Below are 24,600 nucleotides of genomic sequence, written 5' to 3'. Positions count from 1 at the left end.
GGTGTGTTCACCACCTCAAGTAAGTCTCCTTCCATCACCATTTATTCCCCCTTTAACCTCTTCCACCTCCCCCAGCCCCTTTCCCTCTAGTAACCACCACACTGTCTGTTTTTTGTTGTTTTTGCTTAATCCCTTCACCTTTTTCATCCAGTCCCCCTACCCCCCTCTGCTCTGACGGCTGGCAGTCTGTTCTCTATCTATGAGCCTGTTTCTGTTTTGTTTGTTAGTTTGTTTTGTTCATTAGATTCCCATCTGAGTGGGATCTTTTTCATGTGTCTTTCCCTGACTGGCCTACTGGTCTCTAATCATTGAGAGCACCGGGGGTTTGGCATTGTCACCGCCGTGACCGTGTGGAAGAGGGAAGCTTGAAACGGAGTCGCAGCCAGTTTGCAGTCTCCGTCCCAGTAGTCCTGGGATCCAAGAAGCTAGAAAGGCTCCGGAAGAAGAGTCGAGGTGCTTGCCAGCCCCTCACCTCTGGATGTTTGAGATGCCGAGATTGCTCACCTGCTAACTTGCCAAGGTCAAGGTACAGGGGAGGACATGGCGGCTGCACTGGGGAAGGGACCTGTCGCCTAAGTCCGTGTGGCTGAATATTTTGCCACACTTCCTTGGTGCGGTTACTATTCTCACTGACTAGTAACTGTGTCCCAAGGAGCCAGCCCTCCATCACTCTCCCCAGGACCCAGGGGCCACATGCTAAAGCCCCCAAGCTAGCAGGAGGCCACCCTCTGTAATAGGAAGGGTTGGCATACCCTGGCTTCAAGTCCTCCAGCTGTGTGAGCTGTGTCAAGTTCCCCGACTCCTTTGAACTGCAGGCTGTGTTTTGGTTTCATCTGTACAACAAATAGTATCTACTCCCGAGGGTTATTTGGACGTCCTGTCAGTTCGCCCAGCACACAGCGTTCATGGGATCAACAGGCTGCCTGAGGACCAATGGGAAGCCCCTGGGGTCTCCCAGGAGGGTTGGCAGGGGTCTCCAACCTCGCTCATTGCAAATGCACAGGGACCTACTAACTCAGTCATAACAACTGAGAACCGGGGGGGTGGGGGGGGCAAACTGCACATTTGTTCATCACCCAAGGAGCCTCTTATCGGTGTTCATTCATTTATTCAACAAATCAGTTTGGAGCCGCAGGCCTGCAGCCCACTGAGGGCCAGGGCCAGGAGGTCTTCAGGGGCCCTGGGGCAGGGGCTGTCTCCTGCCTGGTGGGAAATCGAGAACCACCTTTGGCAACACAGGGCAGAGGAGAAGGGGTCCAGGTCCCTCCCTCCTGCTCTCAGCCCCAGGAAGTCATCTGAGCACTAGGCAGAGATTCAGGAAAGCACTTTGCTGTGTGGCCTTGAACACAGAAGCCACCAGCTGGGGGTGGCAGTGGGGGGCTGGCATAATGCCCAAAGTCTTTTAAGCTCAAGGCCAAGGCTGCTGTTGAATTTATACAACACCTCTCTGCTGGGCCAGAAATACAATGTACAAACCCGAGACCTGGAGTTTTCTGCCGCAGCGACACATTTCCTGAGCCGCTGTTGCCATCGTTACCTGGGAGCCGGGCAGTTGTAACTGGCCCGGTCCCTGACCTTGGCCTCTCGGGGAGGCGGGGACCTGCAGGACACTCCCCCTGGGTCTCTCCTGGCCTTGGAGTCCGCTGAAGGGCACATTCCAGGACCTGGGGCCTGGGGGCATGTGCTGTGTGGAGGAAAGGCACACCCTGCAGCAGAAAAACCTTGCTAGGTGTTTAGTCCACATGCGGTTTCATCCCCATAACCACACGATGACGCAGATGTCGTCACCCCCGTGATTGAAACTTGGAAATGGAGACAGAGGCCTCATGAGTGCATGGAGCCCTACTGGGGACAGCTCAGGTCCTGCAGATGCCAAACCCCACCCCTTGGAATTGCTTTTCTTCTCCTCCAGCACCCCCCACCTGGTGCTGGGCGTCCAGGTGGTCTTCATACTAGACTTTGGGTGGCTTCCACAGTGACAACTGGCCCAAACAGTTTGGAGGACTCTGTGGAATTCCCTCTCCCTGGGAAATGTGGGCAGCTTTCTGCCCACGTTCAAGATGTTCAAGGCTTTGGCAGGTTAATAAATAAATAGAATGAAAGGGAGCCTGGGAAATGGGGGTGGTTTTGGAGTCACTAGGGGTGAGGAGGCGCTCTGTATGCTAGCTCTGTGGGGTCGGAGGGAGGACAGGCCTTCCTCCCTGCTCTGAGCCGTGCACACGCCGCTGAGATAAAAGGCTGATCTCCGGGCGGCAGCCAAGGAAAACAATCGCGAGAAAAAGCAACCAAGAAGGGAGAGAGGAAGCGGGATCCTGCATCCTGGCTGATAACATCCTCAGAAATCAAAGCTGCAAAGACAGGCAGTCGTGGTCATCGAAGGGGATTGGGGGACCGGGTTGGCCAGAGGTGAGAAGGTCCCTGGCCCTCAGGGTCATCAACTTAAGCCCCCAAAACTTTGCCCTTGATCTCGAAGGGATCTAGGTGAACTTCCCATCCCAAGAAATTCCTTGAAGCATCTATTTATGGATCAAGTATCAGTTGAGATTTTCCTGTGCCCAAGATATACAGGTGGACGCCCAAGGAAGGATGGTCACTTTACAGTGAAGACGTTTGCTGGGACACACACCTCAACTTTCTTCTTCTGGCCTGTCCTTCCTCGAGCCGTAGCATGTACACCTATCTCCCTCCAGGGCGTCTGCCCCTCCTCCTTCCACAAAGGGCAGGTGTGGGAAGCCACCCTGGTGGGGACCCGCCTCTTCCTCGCTGGGTGGGGGCCCTCAGGTGAGATTCGGGATTGTGGTGAGAATCAAATAACATTCTGGCTCGTAGACTTGTAGGGAGCCCAGCGTATTGTTCGGATGCCAGGAGCAGTACAAAGTGTGGCTTTGCTTCTCCCCATTGCATTTCAAAATCCTTGGCCTCCAAGCGACTCTTAGTCCTGACTCTTCACTGAGTTGGGTCAAGGGAAGCTGTGCCTTGGGATTTACTCCGCAGGAAGGAAAGGAGCACTTCCTTTCTCTGCCCCAAAGAATCAGGGGCCAGCACTTCCTCCCCGCCCTTCTCTCCAAAACGCTGGTGGCAGCGCCCCCTGGTGGAAATCTGGAGCGACTGCTTGGGAAAGGCCCCATGGACCCAAGAGCTGCTGGGGTTGGACTCAGGGAGGGAGGGAAATGGGGTGTTACCGGGGGGAAGGAGGTGATGCTCACAGGGGACAGGCTCCCATCAGGTCCAGCTGCTTGTTGTCATGAAGAATACGGATCTCACATGACCAGATATTTTGGTTTTTCAAGACAGGCTAGGAACTTCCCTATTGAAAAAAACCAAAGACAAATAAAAACAAAACCAACTGTAAAAGCCAAAGAAAACAGGAGGTAAGCCAAAGTTCGAAGCTGCGAACCCCCAGGAAGCCTTGATTTCTATGGAAAAGATGAAACATTAATACTAGTTGATCCTGACTCATAAACGGGGAATCGTCTTGGTAACAGGAACATGTTATATATAGAAAATAGGAAAGTCACAACTATGAACATATTTGACAAGGAGGAAAAAGAAAAAGCTTCCCATTTATATTTGTTGTTATCCTGATTTTTTAATTTACTTCATTAAAAAGATATATTTTTGTTTTCAAAGAGAGGAAGGGAGAGGGAGAGATAGAAACATAGATGGGCTGCCTCCTGCATGCCCCCTACTGGGGATCGAGCCTGCAATCCACGGGTTTCTTCCTGGTGCTTGGGGAGGATGCTCAACCAGTGAGTTACACTGGCTGTTCTTGTTTTGTTTTCTAGGAGGTTTCAGGTCAAAGTATGGGAGGGAAACTCAAAATACAAAAATTCTTTTTGTTAATGTTTTCTCCCCTGTTATTTGGGAAAATAAATCAATTACCCTGAAGGTACATATTCACCAGCTTCCAGAATACCAATGACCATGCGGGTGTATTTGAACTTTTTTGGGAAGAAATTCATATTCCTTATTTCAACATGCAAAGCCTGGACAATTTGGCCTCATCCTGCCTGAAATCCCCACCGCCTCCAATTTCCTATGCTGCCCTGACCCCCACTCCAAACTATTTCCCTCCAAGTACACGTCAGATTTTTTCAGAAGATTTTATTTCTCTTTAAAGTGCTCTTCCTCACTTTTCCCTTAAAAAAAAACAAAAACTCCTATGCAGGCTTCAAAACCCAGTTCACATGTTACCTCCCACCAAAACCCTGTTGACATATACCTCCCCAAGCCTTTAGGCATAGTAAGCTGCCTACCCCCTCTCTACACAGTATATATAGAGATATATACTATATCTTTAGTATAACAATCACTTTGCATATGTTACAATTATGTCTTTATATACCTTTTGAAATCTACCCAAAAATATAAAGCTTTGAAAACACCTCACAGATTAGAAGCTGGTGGGGTAAGTTTCCTGTCTGTTTTGCTTACCCAGAGCCTAGGACATAGCCAGACTGATTGTAAGTAGGATGCTTTTTAAATATCTTTTAAAATAATTTTGAATTTGGGGAATAAAGAATAATTCTCATGGTTCAGAATGAAAAGGTACAAATGTGTGTAGGACTGAAAAGTTTCCGCCTCTCCCCCGTGTTCCCAGCCACCCAGTTTCTCTTCTTATCAGTAAATGATGTTACTCGGTTTTTTTTTCCAATCCTCTGGATGAAGTCCACATTCCTTTCTACACAGTGTAATTCTTTCTCCCATCTGGTCCTGTTTATTCCCAGTCCTCTCCCTACACCCAGACTTTGCCCTCTGCTTCTGAGCCTGTAATGAATTCAGCTGGTTCTCTGTCTCCCCCACCCCCCCAACCCCCCGCCTCCATTTAGCAAAATGTCCCTCGTCAGTCTGGCCTCGGCGTCTTTGTCTGCAGTGGGCACCCAGTGTCCAGTGGGTTTCAAGAGCCCCCTTCCCCTCCCCTCTTCCAGCTGCTTTCTCCTAGTAACCTAGTTGTTTACTGATAGAATTCCTCACAGGCTCCTGGATCCTTGAGATCAGAGACTCGTCCCCGGTCACTGTTCAAGACTGAAAACCAGCGTCCAGTGCACATCAGGGCAGGATGACTGGACAACAGTCTGTCGCTGTACCTGTCTCCCTCGGGGCCTTCTGGGCTCTCAGGTCAGAATTTCTAGGGCTGGGTATCCGGACCACAGACCCCCAACTCTAACACAATCCGGGTGTGTCTCCTGGCTGGCCCCAGTCACCAGGTGAGCTGGGTGTTCTCCCTGGGGGAAGAGGAGGTAGTGGTCACAGGGCTGCATCAGCCTGTGGGTGTGCAGAGGTATTTCTGATTGTGACTGAAGAAAATGGCATGGATGTCTTTACCATCAGTCTCTTGTGAACCTTGTTAGCAACTGTCCTCTCCCGGAGCCCAGCTGACTCTTGGACTCTGAAAAGTTAGACTTTCTACCTTAAAAGGCTCAAAGGCAGATTCTCAACCGGGGTGCATTTACCTTGATCACTCCTCTCCATTGGGACTTGACAAGAGGCTCACGCTCTATGGACTGAGCCAGCCAGGTGCGCCTTCATGGGGACTTTAGAGATAGACACCTCACTGAATGTCACGTTACCCTGTAAAGTCCTGCAAAATGCAAGGTGTTATGATTATTGCCATTATTATTACTTTAACTCTAGATACTCACAGGCATGCAAATTCAGATACACCATAGGGATTCTGGAATGTCACAGAAACCCAGCATATATTTTGCGCAAGGACCCGAAGGACCTAAAGAGACTTACTTGTTGTGTTTTTTTAAGTTGGCACGTTATGTACGTAAGTTCGCTCAGACAGCAGGCTGTCGAGGGAGGGCCCTGAGCCCGTCCAGCGGCGGCGAGGCAAAGGGGTCGGGTGTGAGTCTGCCCAGACCCTGTCTCAACATCGTGCTTGGAGAGGAAGCCCAAGTCTTGGCCACTGAGCATGATGAGAAAGTGTATTTATTGAAAAGGCAGATTTCACTGGCCTGGGATTTCAAACGGGCTGTTTGGGGGGAAATTCAGGCCGGTTTTGAGTTTCACTTTATAAAGAAACAACTAAAGGGAGCTTCACTGTTCTGGCTCCCTTTCCTCCTCCGCCCCCCCCCCCCCCGATTTTCCAGCTGGTGACCGATCCGGATTTGAGAGGTGGCCACTGGCTGCCTCCTTAAGCTCTCCGAGAACTGGGCCAAAGCATAGAGGACAATGTTTGAAAAATAAACGAATGACCTCACACTTGAACTTGTCTAAGATAATCCACTGTTCACTAAATAGCCTGTTTGAGTGCAGCTGCGAAAGAGAAACAGGCCGTGATGGAAAAACAATAATAAAATAAAATAAAGAAAAAATAAACAAGTAATAATACAAAGAAAAAGAGCCCTGGCCAGTTTGGCTCAGCGGTTGGAGCATCAGCCTGTGGACCAGAGAGACCCGGGTTCGGTTCCCGCTAAGGGCACGGACCTTGGTTGCGGTTTGTCCCCGGACCAGTTGGGGTCGTGCGGGTGGCAGCCACTTGATGTGTCTCTCTTACATCGACGTTTCTCTCTCTCTCTCTTCCTCCCTCTCTCCCTCCCTCTCTATCTGAAGATAAATGCAAAAATGTCCTTGGGTGAGGATAAAAAAGAAAAGAAAAGAAAGGAAGATAAACAAGCCAGACATTAGTGAAAAGATTTTATTCAGTAACTAACTACTCACAGTCCGGGAGAGAGCTGAGCTCCGTCCGATCTGTCCGGAGATGACCCACCTTGTCAAGGGAGGATCCAGGAGTAAGGCCAGGAGAGCGGGGGACTCCCCGAAAGTGGATTAGGCCAGCCGTGTCTGCTCGCTGGCAATTACTGGACGTGTGACTGTCCTCCCAGAGACTGGGAGACAGGCCCTGTCCTTCTTGATGACTACATTTCAAAGAAATGGCTCCAGGTCCTTGAGAAAGACACTTCTGAGTTGGAGACCGTACAGACCCATCTCCAAGGGGCCCAGGAAGGACTCATAATTGTAAGCCTTTGATGGGAAGTGCTCTCAGAAAAGGGAGTCGGGGGCCTCTCTTCCCAAGTGGAGTGGAAGGAAGGAAGAGAACCCTGAAACCTCCAGGCAGCAGTGAGCTGCTCAGGTAGGGGTGGGTTGGGGGGCTGAGGTTGTGGAACTCAAGGACTTTGCCACTTAGGGTGCTCTATCAAGAATGAGATGTGGCCCTGGCAAGGTAGTTTTATTCACTTGCAGCAAGTAAGAGAGATGGGATTCCCATCCCAAACTCTGCCCCCTGGCAGGGAAGCTCAGCCAGGCTCATACCCTGTTCGCTCCCGCGCTGCGTGCCTTGCGGTCGGCGCTTGTATACCTTCCTTCCTGTCAGCTCCTTCTCTTTACTGCTGCACCTGCAAAATACTGTGTTACTTTTTAACATTTAGCGAGAAATAACATTCGGAGCTGGACCTTGAGACCCTTGTCCTATGTAACAGGGTCATCCTGGGGACTAGGCGTTAGGCTGCAAGAGCCGGTGCCAGAGCCGGGTGGCAGAGCGCGTCCCCGGGGAGCGGGTGGGGGGAGCAGGGTCCGCCCTTCGCAGAGGATCCTCCGGGGTGAGGTTTTTACTCTCCTGTTCTGCGAGCCACAATCGCTCACGGTGCCTCAGTCAAGCAACCGAGTGGACAGTATTAGGAGGCAGTGAGGGTGGGCTGGTGGGTGGCTGTCGCACCATCGGGGACAGGGAAGAGAAGTTAAGTGAAAGTGACCAGCCCAGATTAGGCAGGAGGTCAGCCCACTGGTTTTGAGCGTCACAGCGGCCTCCCAGGGACGCATGGTACCCGGCCGCACGCTGCCTCGATTTCCCCGGGCTGCGTGGTGCTGCCACCGCGTTTACGCGCGCGCACTCTTCCTCCCTGCGCGTCACCGGTTGGGCCACCGCGGCGCGCGCGGCCAGGGTGTCCCGGCCCCAGTTGGGTCACTCTGGCTCCTCCCCGCGCCCGCCCTTCAGCTCCCGGGCGCAGGCTCCTCCCGCCACTGCCCGCACCGCCGGCCATGGGCGCCGTGGGCTCCTTGCTCCAGGCCCGCTCCGTCGTGCCGCACCGCCCCGCGCTGCCCAGACCCGCCTGGCTGGGGGTGGCCGCGGTGGGCCTGGCCGCGGTGGCGCTGGGGACGGTCCTCTGGCGCCGCGCGAGGCCCAGGCGGCGCCGGCGGCTGCAGCAGGTGGGCACCGTGGCCGAGCTCTGCATCTACCCGGTCAAGTCCTGCAAGGGGGTGTCGGTGAGCCAGGCCGAGTGCACGGCCTTGGGGCTGCGCAGCGGCCACCTGCGGGACAGGTACGAGGGAGCCCTGCAGTGGGGGCGGGGGGCTGCCGGCAATGCCTGGGGCAGGGGAGGTGGAGCTACCACCACCTCCGGAAGGAGAATGGAGGTTCAGCATCCAGGTTTCCGGGCTGCCTTCAGCAGGGAAGGTCAAGTTCATATCTCATGCAGATGTGGAAAGGTAGGTAGGGGCAAAGTCCTCCTGTGTAGAGTGAATGAGTCTGACCTGCTTATCTCTGAGGCTCCCATTAGTTCTAAACTTTCTTAGTTTATGGCAAAATAGTAAAATGCCACTGGCACTAGTGGGCAGACCGGAGCACCCTGGCTTTGGCCTTTCTTGTTCCTCACCGTGTCCAATCCCAGGGGAGGTGCCTGGGAGAATGAAGGGGGAGAAATGAGCAGAGTGACATCTACTGTTGGGGACAGGGGCTCTCAGGGGCCCCGCAAGGGTAATATTTATCATTAAGAGGATAGTGTATCTCTTGTTTCCTGGAGACAGAGTGGTCCTCAGGGAAGAACTTTTGGTAAAGTTTCTACCCACATAGGGCCTGGCACGTAGAAATGTCATTCTTCTCTCTCAGAAAAGAAAAGGTGTCCTGTCATTTAAGTCACCCCAAAGGTGAGGCACAGACAGATAAATTCACCGAATTATGCAGGTGGATACCGAGAAGGTTCTCTTGACAGTGAAGGATGCCAAACCCTAGAAAGAGTGATGAAGGAAGAAGCAAAAACCGGTGAAAAAAGACACCTACTACCAAGGGCTCCTGGTGGCTAACTGGCCTCACATTAAAAACAACAAAAACAGGCCGCCTCCCGCAAACAGCACTTCAAGGAGAGAACCGCCCTGAACTGCCTGTCTGCGCTGTTTCTGCCACCTGAGCCATCCCTTATAAAGAAGTTCCTGGAATCCTGTGTCAACCAGTAAGACTGAGGTTTTCCCCATCTACTCAGAGCTGCAGGCACCATCAACCAGTGGCTCTATTCTGACCAATCAGGACAGCGCCTTTTGGACCAATCAAACTGTGGGGATTTGAGTCTTCATTTACATGAGGACAGACCAATCAGGGACCAGGGGCAGGGACCTCTGTGCATATAAGCCCCCTTCCCTCTGGCTCTAGGCTGCACCTTCCCTTCCCACCAGGCTCCCTAGCTGACTTGAAACAGAGGTGATGTCTTACCAGACCAGACCAGACCAGCACAAGCCAGAGCAAACTGGCACAGACTGGCACAGACTGGCACAGACTGGCACAGAACAGCGCCTACCAGGCACAGTGGAACAGACCAGCACAGTGCAAAGCAGACGGGGAAGAAACAGAACAGCGCCACCCCAGGGCTGCTTACAGTTGTGCATTTTCATAGATGTGCCGTATCACAGTCTAGCTGTTTTGCACTAAACTTCCCTTCTTCACCGAACTTGGTGTGGAATTGGTGCCAATGACTAGTGGCTGACAAATGGAACCTCCTTGTTTTCCTTAGGATTAAGATACCTTTGTATCTGGCTGGGATGTTTAGCTGTGGTCCTTTGTCTAGGGGGAGGGAGGTTTGCAAGTTGGTTGTTCAAGGAACCTTCTAGCAGAGGCAGCCTGGCTGCCCTGAGTTCCCTCCAGGACATGTCTCCTCACTGTTCTCTGAAGACAGCTGTCCTCTTACAACGTGGGCTCCAACAGCATGGAGAAACTTCAGCTTGTTTTAGAAAGTATTGTGTATGCAGACCATATAACTCACAGGGGATTGTTCATCCCCCTGCACCCCAGAGGTCTAATCCTGGGGAGTGTTTTAAAACTAATTTCCTGAGACTCCCATCCCAGACCTACAGAATCACCAAGAGTGAAGTCAGTGTCACCCAAGCGACCGATGCTCTAAGTGAAGGGTTTATCCGGGACCATTAAGAAGAAGAACATGTTGCCCTGGCTGGTTTGGCTCAGCAGTTAAAGCGTCCGCCCATGGACCAATGAGTTTGGTTTGATTCTGGTCAAGGGCAAGTACCTTGGTTGCAGTTTGTCCCAGCCCTGGTCGGGGTCGTGTGGGAGGCAGCCAGTTGATGTGTCTCTTGCACATCGAGGTTTCTCTCTCTCTCTCTCCCTCCTTCCTTCTCACTCTATCTGAAGATAAATGAAAAAATATCCTCAGGTGAGGAGGAGGAGGAGGAGGAGGGGGAGGAGGAGGAGGAGGGGGAGGAGGAGGAGGAGGGGGGAGGAGGAGGAGGAACTTTAGAGTTTATGCAGGTGTGAAAGACTAGGAAAGATTTCTTCTTGAACTTCTCAGACCTTCAGACCCCAGTGTGACCCTAACATTACAGCATCACATCAATGTTATAACACAATGACACTGAACAAAACAATGTTATTTGGGGACCTGCTGTATCTCACCCAAGATCACAAAACCATGACGTGCTGGAAGGATTTGAACTCAGACCTCCATGACTGCAGCCCTCATGCTCTTTCTGTGAAACCAGTGCGGGATTTGGAATGTGAGGAGTATGGACCAGGAGACCTTGGGCAGAGTCACTACCCTCTTTTTTCTTTTCTTTTCTTTTCTTTTTTTTCATTTGCAAAAAACAGAGGTTGAACTTGGTGATCTCTATGACCCTATCTAAATCTAGATTTTTATTTATGAAAAGATAATTGAAACTTAAAAGCAAGATGGACAAAAACTCTGCTAAATGACCCCTAGAATTCAGGAGAAGTCCTCCTTATTTAGCTCCATTTTTGAACCCACGTCTTTGGAACTGTTCTACGAAGCAGAGGTCTTCCTCTCTAAGTGCTCAGTGTCTCACATTTCTAGAGATATTTTCATCAGACATAAAGCTCTTACCGCATTTGTGAATGTTTGGCTCGAACACCCAGAACTCTGGGCAGGTTTAAAGTCCACCCAGCAAAGGCCTGGCATGGGCTGCCTGGAACAAAGCATGGCTGCCCTCCTTGGCCTTGCAAATGCCCACTCTCTTAGCCCACACAGGGCTCCATCATTTACAGATCTATCCAAACCCTGGCTGAAGTCAGCCCCTTATTTCTTCTGCACCGACTATTGTTAACTCCTGGAGAAATGAATTTCCTGTTTATAATCACGAGTGTCCTTTTTCTTGGATTCTTCCTGCCTGAACCCTCCTCTCTGTGGTGGGGTCCCTGCATCCCCCCTTTTCAGACTCAGTCATCCGTGCTTCCCAGGCCAGTTTGCACATTAGAAGTGAGATTTTCCAGCTGCTTTGGGCTCTGCTTTCTCTGCCGTTGGCTGCTCAGGGCACTGCTGTGTCTCTTCCGGAGAGTCTGGGCTCCGCGCTGGTCCCCACACGGCGTCCTTACATGTCATGTGTGGAATGAAAGGGCTGGCTGTAGTTTGGCAGACTCGGTGGGGTTAATTCCAGATCTATCCTCCCTTTCAGATCTGGCAGAACAGAACTAAGTACAGAACTGGGCACCGCTTGTCTGCAAGAGGCGAAGAGTATCATTACGGTACCCCATTGACGAGGCGATGGGCTGGTTGGGACATGTTAGGGACAGCGGCTTTTTATCTTGTAGAGTTGCCTCTGTCCTATCCCAGCGTTAGCCAGCTTGCAAGTCTCCACCTGCTTTTTTGGTCGCAGCAGCCAGCACAGACCCTCCGGCCACCATTCCTCACTGGGCTGCTGGCTCCCAGGGGCCGACTCCCATGTGATCACACACAGGCTGGAGCCGGGTTGGGGGCTGGGAGCCAGAGTGAAGGGCTGAACGTGGGGGATGGATGGGACATCCGAAGACCCTGCTCAAGGAGGGACTGCCTGTCAGAAATCGTGTGCCAGCTGGACTGTGGCCCCGTGTGGACACGTGTCTGGTCATGTGCAGATCCCAGAGGGGGTCCCGTCTGGGGACAGAGCATGTTAGAAGTTCAGGTGCAGGCTTCGGTGGGGTTAGCCACAGCAGGGTCACCCAGAACTCTGCTTCCAAGGGTACGGCTGGAAATAGGGAACTGGGGGCAGCCCCGAGGGAAGAGGCTGAGACACAGGAGGCAGGAGTTCCTGGGGTTGCCCCACAGGAGAGCGGCCAGAGAACCCTGGGAGCCAACGACATCTGGAAAGACAAAGGTGGCTGTCCCCAAGGGCGGGGACCTGCCACTGCCCGGCATCACCAGTTCTCGGAAAGGGGGTAGCCAAGACAGTTCCTGAAATGTCTTTGTGCTGTCGTCTCCCCAGGGCTATACCCTGCCACCCACACACGTGCCAGTTAGTAGGGCATAGGTGCCAACCGGAGTCTGCTGCTTGGTTGTAGGAAGGGACCGTTTAGCCAGCACCTGGGCAGGGAGGCTGCCTGATTGGAAGGTTGCAGAGGTGAGCCCACCAGCAGGGTCCGGTGCGGGCAGAGATGTGCTCTCTGATATGAGATGTCCTCACCAGGTCATCTCCGACCCTCCCACCCAGCTCTGGCCATATCTGGAAATGTCTTCATTGGAGGAACTGGCCCTCGTTAGGCTTAGGGTCAGGGTTAGGGTCAGGGCTGGGGTCAGGGTCAGGGTTAGGGCTGGGGTCAGGGTCAGGGTCAGGGCTAGGGTCAGGGTCAGGGCTAGGGCTGGGGTCAGGGTCAGGGCTAGGGTTAGGGTCAGGGTCAGGGCTAGGGCTGGGGTCAGGGTCAGGGCTAGGGTTAGGGTCAGGGTCAGGGTCAGGGCTAGGGCTAGGGTCAGGGCTAGGGTTAGGGTCAGGGCTAGGGTCAGGGTCAGGGCTAGGGTTAGGGTCAGGGTCAGGGCTAGGGCTAGCTAGGGTCAGGGTCAGGGCTAGGGTCAGGGTCAGGGCTAGGGCTAGGGTCAGGGCTAGGGTTAGGGTCAGGGTTAGGGTCAGGGCTAGGGTCAGGGTCAGGGCTAGGGTTAGGGTCAGGGTCAGGGCTAGGGTTAGGGCTAGGGTCAGGGCTAGGGTTAGGGTCAGGGTCAGGGCTAGAGTTAGGGCTAGGGTCAGGGCTAGGGCTGGGGTCAGGGTCAGGGTCAGGGTTAGGGTCAGGATTAGGGATTAGGGTTAGGGTTAGGGTTAAAAAGCCTTAGCTCCCAGTGGCTGCTCACTCATCAGTGCCTGTCCCACACACCTGTCTGCCAATTCTTTGCTCTGTCAGAAACAGGGGCATTGAAACTTATTTTCCCTAGGGTAGTACACCTTTTTTTTTTTTTTTTTTTTTAAGTAATCAATTCATTTGTATAGTGTAACCCCAAATATTTGCTCTGCTACAGATAAAAGCATAATTGACCTACCCAGGTCAGCCCCCCTCCCCGTTCTTCAGCTCGCCCCGTGTCCCCATGGATGTGAGTGACATGCAGAGTGTGAACACCAAGCTTGGCCAGTGGGCTTTGCAGGCAGAGGGTGGAGTTCTCGGCAACACTTGATTTTCATGAGTCTTTCTTCTCTGAGTCAGAATGTGTGTACCAAGACCAGGGTTGTTCAGGGTTCTCTCTCTCTCTCTTTTTAAAGTGAGTTTTAGAGAGAGAAGGAAAAAGAGAAAGAAACATCAATGTGAGAGAGAAACATCCATCGGCTGCCTCCTGCACGCCCCCTACTGGGGATCGAGCCTGACGGGGAGCTGGACTGGGACCTCTCAGTCCCCTGAGCCGCACCAGGCCAGGGTTCTCTCGATCTGCATGCCATTAAACAAAATAGAGGCCAGTTGGCCTTCTCTTGCAGTCACGGACGTTACGGGACCTTTGTTTGGGGTTTCAGGTCACGTGGCCAGTGTTTTGTTCAACCCCATCTGGCTGCACACTCGATAGACCCAGAAGACATTTCACTTCAACTTGGGCCTCAGAGGCATGTTCAACAAGCTCAGGGAAGTTTCTGATCGGAGCAGAGACCCCAAATAAGCAACACAGTCGTCCAAGCAGCGAGAAAAGCTCCCTAAACTGGCCTCATTCTCTGGATTTTCAGAGCTGGGCACCTTCATGTGCTGGCCAGACTCTCCCAGAGCTATTTCTGCCAAACGAGCACCTTGTTGGGGCCACCAACCTTTTGTCTGGGCTCAAAGAATCTGGCCCGACCTGAGTAAGTGTCTGGAAAACACTTGCTGCTGAGTTGAGGTGGGGTTGTGATGAACCAGAGAGCTGGAGGGGAGCTGTCGAGGCGGAAGGGGATTTCCTGAGCGTGCCTGCTTTTCTCGGCAGGTTCTGGCTGGTGATTAAGGAAGATGGACACATGGTCACCGCCCGGCAGGAGCCTCGCCTTGTCCTGGTGTCCATCACCTATGAGGACGACTGCCTGGTCTTCCGGGCTCCGGGTGCGGGCCAGCTGGTGCTGCCGTGCAGGCTGCCTTCCTCCAACACGATCCACAACTGCAGGTACTCTGCTTGGGGCCTCGGGGACCTGCGACGGGCCTGGGTTCCCGGAGCCTCCTCCCCACCCGCCGTCCTGCTGCAGTCTGTCCAGTAGGACTCAGACTGGGGAGGGAAACAGTTACAAGGAGTCTAGCCTGGCTTGGGATCCGCAGGTGGTCAGGTGTGAGTCGAGGATACAGTGTTGCTTTAAGGATACCCGGGATTGTGCTGAGACGTGCAGACACGGGAGTGACTGTCACAAAGAAAGCCGTGCTTTATATTCACAGATCCCTAGGAACGGGGTCCATGCGGTGCAGGGCCACTCGGGGAAGCTCCAGGGTTGGCCGGGAGGCAGAGGTACAAGAACCTATGAGTGGGGGCCTTTACTGTGGTTTCCAAAGGAAGGTCTGCGAGGCAGGATAAAGGCGTAGGGTTGGCTGGTGTGAATCGTTTCTGTGGGCTCGGGGCCGTAGGGTGCCCTGGGTGTCTGGTACCTGGCCTTGGGTGCTGAGGGAGGGGTGGACTGTAAAAGAGCAACAGAGGAGGGGGCTGGGGCTGGGGCTGGATTGGTTGGCATGTGTGTGAAAGCCTAGTGGTTTGCTCTCTCTAGGAACGGACTAGCCCTGGGAGGGGCGCCCTCATTAGACTCAGCAAGGCCCTGAGACGGCCAAGCATCAAAACTACAGAAGGTCAGAAAGCTTGATGAATGCAAACAGAGGGGGAGTGCCAAGAGCCGATCTTGAGGGTTTGTCTCTTTATTCCAGTGGAGTGGGCTTCCGCGGACTCGCCAGCCCTCCAGCCTGGCAGACGAGGGCGTTAGTGGAGCCGTTAGCAGCTGCACCTCAGGGGACTCTGCAGCCTCTGACGTCTGGGACGGAGGCTGAGGCACCCCCAGCAGGAGTCAGATAGGAGAATTTCCACCTCTGGCCAGAGACAAGCTTCACCCGGGTTTCCTTTCAGCCCGGAACCCTGCAGGGCTGTCCAGTTCCGTGGCCGCCAGGCTCTCTCCTGTGCTATCCAGACATCCTAGAGGCTGAGCCACTTGTCGCGGGATGCTCTGGGTCCCTTGTCGCCACCTGAGCATCTCCGCTTGGGGAGATTAGTGTTGTCCAAAGATCTCCAGGCTCAGAGGACAGTGCACCCAATCTGCTTTGCACAAGCAACGTGTCTGAGCAGACATCTGTCTCCGAGATTTGAAAACCCTGGAGCAGTAATTCATTGAATACAGCACTTCAGTGACTTACCTCGGCAAGCTTGTGAGGTGCATATGATTCCCCTTTCCAGACAGGGGAACCCCAGCTTGGACCCCTTCGGGTGAGGCAGGGCTGGGATTTGGACCCCCCTGCTCCTAGGCGTTTGCTCTGAATGCCCACGCACAGGAAGGACGAAAGCTTTTCCATGCGTTACAGGTTCGCGCAAAGAATCCAGTGACGAGAAAATCCATCGCCAGCTCAGCTTGATCGAGGGCGTTCGAAGCCCACGGGTCAAGGTTCAGTTGGCAGGTGCTGAGTGGCAGCTACGGGAGTTGCCTGGGAGACTCACTCGCCACCAAACAAGTTGTCCCCTATGGCTCTACCTCACTAAGCAAGCAGAACTCTGGGGCGACGCAAATCCCCCTACAGGTCTCAAAAAGGCACTAAAGTAAAACCCATCCTTATATGATTTTGTTCAAACATCACTTGCGTTTCTGGATGACGTGGGCAGAGAGAACCCCGGGAGTGTGGAGAAACCCGCCCTGGGGGCTGTGATCTGGATCGGCACAGGGGACTCAGTCAGCACCCCCACACCCCTGCAGCTGGTCAGACAGACCTGCTGTGACTAGCGTGGCCTGAATTCCTAAGCCGTTTTTATTGGATTGGTTGTCTATGTGGACCATAGAAGACCTTAATCATGTATTTTAAAAATTGCCATGGTATTGCCCTGGCCTGTTTGGCTTAGTGGTTAAAGCGTCGACCTGCGGACCAGAGAGACCTGAGTTCGGTTACCGCTTTTACCTCGGTTGCAGTTTGTCGATGTTTCTCTCTCTCTCTCTTCGTCCCCCCCTCCCTCTGGCTATATCTGAAGATAAATGCAAACATGTCCTTGGGTCAGGATAAAAAAACATTTGCCATGGCATTCAGATTTCATTGCACACTTTTATTTATTTATTTTTTTATCCTCACCCGAGGACATTTTTGCATTTTTTGTTCAGACAGAGCGGGAAGGAGAGAGAGAGAGAGAAACATCGATGTGAAGGGACACATCGAGTGGCTGCCACCCGCACGACCAACCAGGGCCGGGGACAAACTGCAACCGAGGTACATGCCCTTAGCGGGAACCGAACCCGGGTCTCTCTGTACCGCAGGCCGACGCTCTAACCGCTGAGCCAAACCGGCCAGGGCTCATTGCACACTTTTAAAAGCATGATCTCATCTTATTTTGATGTATTTTTTCTATATTTAAATATTCATGCATAATATACTTTACTATCATTTTATTTTGAATGTTAGTGTTTACATTTTGATGGCAATTCTATGTTTTGCAACAAATTAAACTTATAAAAATTTCCATGACAACTTAAAATGGATGGATACATAGCTTTAAAAAATTATTTTAGGGTACTCAAGCCAAATAACTTTGAAGACCATTCTGATATTTGATGAAGTCGGCCCACCGTGTGGGGTACGTACTGTACAGAGGACTTCAGTGACTGGCTGCGGGCTCCCAGCTCAGGATGTGTCTGCCCCTCTCGAGCTGCATCCTTCTCCCCTTCTGACACCGTCCTAAGTCCTTGCTCCTCAAAGTGTGGTCCATGGGCCAGCAGCTTAGGCAAAGTTGTTAGGGATGCAGAGTCTCAGGCTCCAACCCAACCTACTGCCCCAGAACCGGCCGATGCAGGAAGTAGCCCTGGTTTTTCTTGTCACCCTTCCAGGCTTTTTGGTCTTGACATTAAGGGCAGGGACTGTGGCGACGAAGCAGCTCAGTGGTTCACCAACTTTTTGAAAACAGAAGCCTACAGGCTGGTTCAGTTCGAAAAGAACATGAAGGGAAGGGCATCGAGGAAAATCTTCCCGTCGTTTGTACAGAATTACCAGGTGAGCTGCCCTTCCCCCACCGGTCACCCTTCTCGTCCTGCTCCCTACTGGCCCACACAGAGCCTTTCTGGGGTCCCCAGGCAGGAATGTGTAGTCCTGGCCCAGGTGAGTGGTGTGAAGGGCGCCTCCTGGGGAGGTGTTGGGGCTGGAGAGGAAGTGGGGTGCAAGGAGGGTGGAAGGTGGGTGATAGCTGTGCAAGGAGAAGCCAGGAGCGACTCCCAGGAGATGGGAACCGGGGAGGAGACGGGTTGGGGAGGTGAAAGAGAGGTTTGTGTGGGACTAGGTCGGGTTTCCTGACATTGCAGGCGCCGGCTTTGCCCAAGCACTTCACAGCCAGCGCAGGAAGGGAGCTCAGGGGCTGAGGAGGCACCTCCTCCCGGGGACCTCTCTGTGCCTTTGATTCTGCAGGGAGATAAGGGTTACAGTCTCCCCCAGACTCCCTGGGGACAAGCCCTGAATGCTTGATGCTTTATCTGTGTTGTCCTTTCCCCACCTCGAACAATGCCCACGATGACGAGGTGCTCACTGAATGAGTGAATGGTGGCAGCCGAAAGAAATCCTTGCTAGAGGAGAGCTGATTGGCTGCCGTCCCTTCCCTGTTTGATGGCGATGCTGTGGGAGGGGGATCCCCTGTTGGGTGCCGGAGTGAGCGACAAGAAAGTGGGGTCTGCTGGGTGAGGTTGGCACTCAGCCTGGCTGCTGCCCTCAGTGTGTGGGGGGGACCTCTAAGCCTAGAGCTGATGTGACCATTTCCAAGCCTGAAGCATCACCTGTTGCCTTCCGCACAGGTGGTTTTGTGTCTAGACGTTGCTTAGCTTTGCAGCTGGCCTGTGGGATTTCATGGGGCAGGGGGGCCTGATGGGGCTCTGTTCCTGACACAGGTGGCCTACCCGGACTGCAGCCCAATCCTGATCCTCTCGGAAGCCTCCCTGGCAGATCTGAATACCAGGCTGGAGAAGAAAGTGAAAATGGACCAATTCAGGCCGAATATCGTGGTGACAGGCTGTGGTGCTTTTGAGGAGGTACGCGGCTCACGGCTCTTGTGTATTAGGCTCAGACGTGCTATTCGAGGCACTAACGGAGCTGCTGTTTCCGTTAGCCAGTGCCAGCTCAGACCGGCCAGGGTTGGCAGTGCCGGAAACTCCTTCCCAGGCACCTTAACCTCCTCCGGTCTTCATTCATTGCTGCCTCCATCACCTCGCTGGCCTCAGGGGGGCGCTGCTCACCCCAGAGGCTGGTCAGAAGTCCGTGAACCTAAGCTGTCTACACAACTCTGCCTCCTTTAAGCCACTGCCAGGTCACATAGCGAAACTGCACTGGGTCCCCTCTCACTCTGGGGTCAGGGGACAGGTCTCTGCGTCTGGAAGAAGAAGGACAGTCTGTTTCTAATAAGAAATAGACAGGAAGGGCAGGACCCAGGGTCAGGCTGTCTGTGTGAGGAGGCAGAAGTGTTGAATGTGGCTTCCCTTGGGGAATACCCCACTCATCAAGAAAATGTCCAGTCCGGCTGGTGTGGCTCAGTGGTTGAGTGTCAACCCCTGCACCAAGAGGTCACTGGTTCGATTCCCGGTCAGGGCACATGCCCAGGTTGTGGGCCCGATCCCCAGTGGGGGGCATGCAGGAGGCCAGTTGATGCTCTCTTATCGCTGTTTCTCTCTCTCTCTCTAAAGTCAATAAAGGGAAAAATACATATTTAAAAAAAAGGAAAATGTCCAAGTTTAACTTGGCTTCCTTGTGGCTGAGCTGTGAGGAGAGAGTGGGCTTGTCTTGCAGGCCACGCATTTTTCATGGTAGACCCACTGATTCACCTTTGAGTTCATTGATGGTTCTCACGGTGACGGCCCCCCGGAGAAGGTCCCTTCTTCCTGCCCAGGGTCAGGTTTCTGGGAGTCAGGAGGCGGAGCCTGGACTCACCAGCACGGTGCCCACCTTTGCGTCCTTTGGGACGGTTTCTTGGCATCTTGCTCGGCTTTCTTCTGCCATCTCGCGAGCTGGCACCAGCCAGAGAATAAACCTTCCAAGCCCGGGCCAGCCTCAGTTCAACCGGTCATGTCTCCTCTCCTCCTAGGACTCCTGGGACGAAATCCTAATTGGCAGCACAGAAATGAAAAAGGTTTTGGCTTGCCCCAGGTAAGGACTCTCGCGGGACTTGGCCTCTGGGGCGTGGCACGCCCTCTGGTTCTTAATCATCACTTAACCTTTGGTTCCGCAATGCAGGTGCATTATGACCACGGTGGACCCAGATACCGGAGTGATAGACAGGAAGGAGCCCCTGGAGACCCTGAAGAGGTAGAGGACACGTCTAGTGTATTTTTAATATTATCCCCACCGCCCTGGCCGGTTTGGCTCAGCGGTTAGAGCGTCGACCTGCGATCCTGAGAGACCCGGGTTCGGTTCCCGCTAAGGGCACGTACCTTGGTTGCAGTTTGTCCCCGGCCCCTGTCGGTTGTGCGGGTGGCAGCCACTCGATGTGTCCCTTTCATATCGATGTTCCTCTCTCTCTCTCTCTTCCTCTCCCACTCTACCTGAACAAAAAATGAAAAAATGTCCTCGGGTGAGGATAAAAAAAATATATATATATTATCCCCACCGAAAACTACCTGTGGTTGGAGGTACTCCGTCTGGGCACCGGCCACTCTGCCTTCTGGTTGATCTGTGTTTGTCGGTTCATGTGAGTGGTTGCTTCTCTTTTTCTCTGGCCGCATCTTCTAGTGCTTTTGACAAAATTTTAACTGCATAATAGTATGTTCTGCACTTTTCCTGTCTCTGAGATCAATTTTTAATAACATTGACATGTGTTTTTTCCAAATGAAGACCTCAAATACTTTGTTCTCATGGCAACTGAGCTGCCTTTATGAGAGTCAATATCCAGGACTAAGAGAATAAGTGAAGTTGGATCATGAAATATTAGGAAAAACCGACGGTGATGAGTTGGCAGAGTTTGTGTATCCAAGGACATCTCCCATGCCAGGGTGTTCACGTTCGTTTTGTCTGGTTACTTAAGATTTTGGGCTGACTTGAGTTCTCCGTGTAAAATGTGTTTTTAAGGCAGAGTTAACATTTTAGGGGAGCTATGTTCTGTGTTCTTTCCCTCTCGTCTGTTTTGTGGTTGGTTTCTAATGCATTTAGATGAGAAGAGAGGTCATTTCTTGGTGTTCAGATTTACAGTTCTTTCGTTTTGCATTTTAAGATGCAGCACGGTTCATTTTTTCCCTTTCAATTATACGAGCATTTGTTTCAATGAACTGTGAAATTGAAGGCACATGTGTAACCTAAGTATTTAAATAACATATAAAAGTGTTTTGAATTTTTCTTTTTGGTCTCAAACTGAAGCCATGGAAAGATTGTTCAGACTCTCAGGATACTTCTAGAACACACACACACACACACACACACACCCCAGAATGATTTGCAGTTTGACTAATGTTTGGCTATTTATTGATAACCTGGGGAGAAAGCTTGAATCCTGTCGAACGCACTTTGATGATTCTTCCTTCTTGTGCCTGAGGATGCGTTTTGGCTTCTTGCAGTTACCGCTTGTGTAGCCCTGAAGAGAAGCCAATATACAAGGCGTCCCCCCTTTTTGGGATCTATTATTCGGTGGAAAAAATTGGAAGCTTGAAAGTTGGTGACCCCGTGTATCAGATGGTGCAGTGACGGACCCATGAGGGTGAGTGACATGGTGAAGGGCCAGCTTCGCTCCAGAAAGGCCATGCCTTGAGGTCGCTGTCCCGTTTTCTTGCCTTGGGGTGTTTTTAGGTTTTGCTGCTTGAACTGTTGGGGGCGGGGGGTGAGCAGCATTTGTTCTGGTCTTTGCACCTGGAAAATTCCCCTTATTTTCCATCCCTCAGCCATCTGTATTGTCCACCCAGCCTTCCCCCTCCGCTCCCCCATTCCATTATAAAACGCTGCTGTTGGAGCTGCTGCAGAAAGTCGGGGCTCTGCCCAGCTCACTGAGAAATATTATTCAGGAACACAAACATAATGGTGTGCGACCCTCAAGAGTGGCATACTTATTTCTTTCTGTCTCTGACAGAGGAGCACAGGGAAAATAATGCAATTATTCAGAACCAACTTGGGGGAGAAACGGTAAATGCTTTGCATCAAATGCATTTAAAGAGGGGATTTAAAACTTGGGAAAAGGCAGTGCATCCGGGTGCCTGGATTCTGCATCATAAAGGAGAAAATAACACTCTCCCCTGGATGTCCCAGCCCCTGGAGCATCGTGCCTGACTCCCAACGGATAGGCAAGTCAGTGTGAAGACTTCGAATGGGGGTTTTTAAGTCATTCTTCTCTTAGAACCCACAACCCAGTTCTTAAAGTTACCGAATGTCCACACTCTGGACCATTCTTCGCTCTCACTGTGGCCTACCTCAGCCTCTCACCTGACCGTCCTGTGGACGCCGTAGGACAGTGGTCCAGACAGTTGGCATCTCGCATTAGGTGGCCTTGGGTTCATAATCCCAGCAGCAGCCTTGTCGCTTTAAACCCCAGTGCCCTCATCAGCAAAGTGGGGGTAATGAGAGCACTCCCCAAAACAACTAACGCACATTACTTTTAGAGGGTTCATTCATATAAAGTTGCAGCACTGCCACCAAAACAAAGGAAGTCGTCAGCGGGTGTCAGCGATGATTTTTATTGGCATCATTTCCAGCAACTACTCCGGGTGGCGCCTGGTCTTAGATGCCACAGTGGTCATAACGCTGAGGCCGGCTTTGCCCCTCCCTGAGCAAAAGGGAGAGAAACTTCGATTGGCAATCTGTGACCCGCATAACCAAAAACCCCAACTCCGTCACTGTGTACACACGACACTGTAGAAATAGGACGCTTTAAACACGCCATTTTACAGTATTTGACACTTGGACTGTATCCAGTTTTGTTACAAATAACATTGTAGTGCGTGTGTTTGGATGCAGGGCACGGAGGAATGAAGTGTGTTTCTGTAAATTCGATTCTTAAAGAGGAATTATTGAGTCATGGGGTAGAGGGATATTTTTTAGCATCTCGACCAATTGCTTTCAGAAGGGTTCTTTCCACATGCACCCCCACATGTCACGTGAGAGAGATCCCTTGCTCTGGGCTGTTGACAGAACTGGGTGTGTGACTTAGTCTTACAACGGCCTTTATTCCATTAATTTGGTGCAAAGACATATTTTATATTTCCTGCATTTCTGTAAGCGACTGTTTTGTGGGTATTTGAATTATGTATGACTGGTAGGAGAAATAAGCAAATAATCAGAGATTCTTATTGTTTATTCAGTCGTCAACGACCAGGAGACATCAACCAGGATTTTAACGACAATAATTACAGCACCTTGGCCAATCCTTAGCACCCAGACTCTGACTGATCATCTTCACCCTGGAAATGAATCTCTGTTTTTGACTTTTCGGAGTTACGCCTGCTCCAAGTTCATGCAAGGGAAGTATTTGAGGTGATTCGGGAATAGAAAGGTTATGCAGATTTTTGGCGAGGAAGACATTTTAAATCAATAAAATGACCTAGAAAATGATTTCAAAGGTTGCTGTGGCAATGATACTTCTGACATTAATACTGATGCGTTAAGAAAGTATAGAGACTCTGCTCAAAAGCTGCAGAACCTCCTTGACGCGTTTACATTCTGTCACCTACCATTCCGTGTTTTCGGCGACATACCACCAGGCTCCCCGAAGTGCCTTTGGAGATGAACCCACAAAATTCTGTCCGTCGGTGTTCACGTGGCGATTGAGCCTTATGGACCCGGCTGTCTTGGAATCGGGTTGTACTTGAGAATGGCAGTTATTTTATAGACCTTACATTCGATGATGCCTCTATTAAGCCACATAAAACTAATTGGGTTTAACTGCCAAATACAGCGCCTGGAAGGCCCGGGCATGATGAAGAAAATGATGGACTTTTGAGAGCTGGAGTGGGAAGAAGGGAGGCTGCACATATATTTTAGGTGCAAATAATTGGGGGGGGGGGGGACAAAGAGAAATGAACTCTTTTGGGAGGACTATAGAAAAATTCTCCCGGAAGTAATATGGGACTGAATTAACCCACTTATAATTTTGTAGTTTCTTTAATGTTAATAAATGTGACTCTCCGTCGTACTTTTTCTTGGGGGTTTGTGCGTCTTTCCAGGGCTTTCTCATTTTATATTGGGATTTCGGTCACTGTCATTCACCCTTTCTGACGGCCTACCAGAGGCACAGACTCCACAAATATGACCTCCTGCCCGTGGTGGGGACGGGACGTCAGGGACAACACAGAGCCCATCTGAAGGCTCACGGGGGTGACTGGGAGGTGGCTTCCCAGTGGCCAGTGAGGAGCAGCTCCCCTTCTCTGTGTTCTTGGGCTGGGTTCTGGGACTGAAATGAACTCCCTTCCCCCACGAGGGAAGGATGTTCACCTGGTTATCCCTGGGTAAATTTTGGAAAGGATGAAATTGAAAAATCATGCTAACCTTAACGTCAACCATGAACATAGGGAAGCAAAATTCCCTCTTTAAATTTCTGAAGAGAAATTAGAGAGAGAAACAGAAAGCCACGAAGTGTAATGTCTCTGAGCTGTCCTTCCTTTGGGAAATATAGAGCCCAAAGTACTGCTTTGTTCAGAGATGTGTTGTCATGTGTTCTAGCCTCCCCACCTCCCAGGGCACCCAGCAGTCAACATTTTGGGGGTGGGGAGCCTAGACTGACCCAAGACCCTTCTTCCAGCTCATTCCTGGGAGACGTGAGCTCATGGATACACCCCAGTAGCTGCAGCAGCGCTGATCTGCATACTCTGAACACAGTTCCTGGATCTCCCTGAGGTTGGAAAATGAATAGCACAGATTAATCTCTTTCCCAAGTTGCCCGGCCGCGAGCGGCCTCAGCCCTGGAGGCAAGGGGGAGGGTGGCGGGGGACAGCTGGACGCTGTGCAGGGCACTGTGCCACCTGCTCCCCACCCTCCCCAAGACTGGGATCTGCCCGCTGCCTGGTTTCTAACAAGAAATCACGCTTCGTCTTGCACATTTTCTCTTTTGTCTATCGAGGTTA

The 24,600-nt window shown here is 51.8% G+C and overlaps 1 protein-coding gene across 1 annotated transcript; it reads left to right on the top strand.

The window, feature by feature from the left end:
• Positions 1–7,983: 7,983 nt before the first annotated feature.
• On the top strand, positions 7,984–23,517 carry MTARC2 (mitochondrial amidoxime reducing component 2). Its single transcript, XM_036277548.1, has 8 exons — positions 7,984–8,264; positions 14,358–14,531; positions 17,419–17,581; positions 18,463–18,603; positions 19,650–19,711; positions 19,799–19,870; positions 21,112–21,251; positions 22,843–23,517. The coding sequence occupies exons 1-7, from the start codon at positions 7,984–7,986 to the stop codon at positions 21,236–21,238; spliced, it is 1,020 nt and encodes a 339-aa protein (XP_036133441.1). The 3' UTR covers positions 21,239–21,251; positions 22,843–23,517.
• Positions 23,518–24,600: the final 1,083 nt, after the last annotated feature.

Source organism: Molossus molossus, unplaced genomic scaffold (genome assembly GCF_014108415.1).
Source record: "Molossus molossus isolate mMolMol1 unplaced genomic scaffold, mMolMol1.p scaffold_m16_p_23, whole genome shotgun sequence".
Lineage (NCBI taxonomy): Eukaryota > Metazoa > Chordata > Mammalia > Chiroptera > Molossidae > Molossus > Molossus molossus.
Note: the sequence above shows the minus strand (reverse complement) of the source record. Positions and strands in the feature narration are given on the sequence as shown.

Coding starts and splice junctions, on each gene's coding strand:
- MTARC2 (XM_036277548.1), top strand. CDS start 7,984: ATGGGCGCCGTGGGCTCCTTGCTCCAGGCCCGCTCCGTCGTGCCGCAC. Junction 17,582..18,462: donor CGTTTGTACAGAATTACCAG/GTGAGCTGCCCT, acceptor TTCCTGACACAG/GTGGCCTACCCGGACTGCAG. Junction 18,604..19,649: donor GCTGTGGTGCTTTTGAGGAG/GTACGCGGCTCA, acceptor CTCTCCTCCTAG/GACTCCTGGGACGAAATCCT.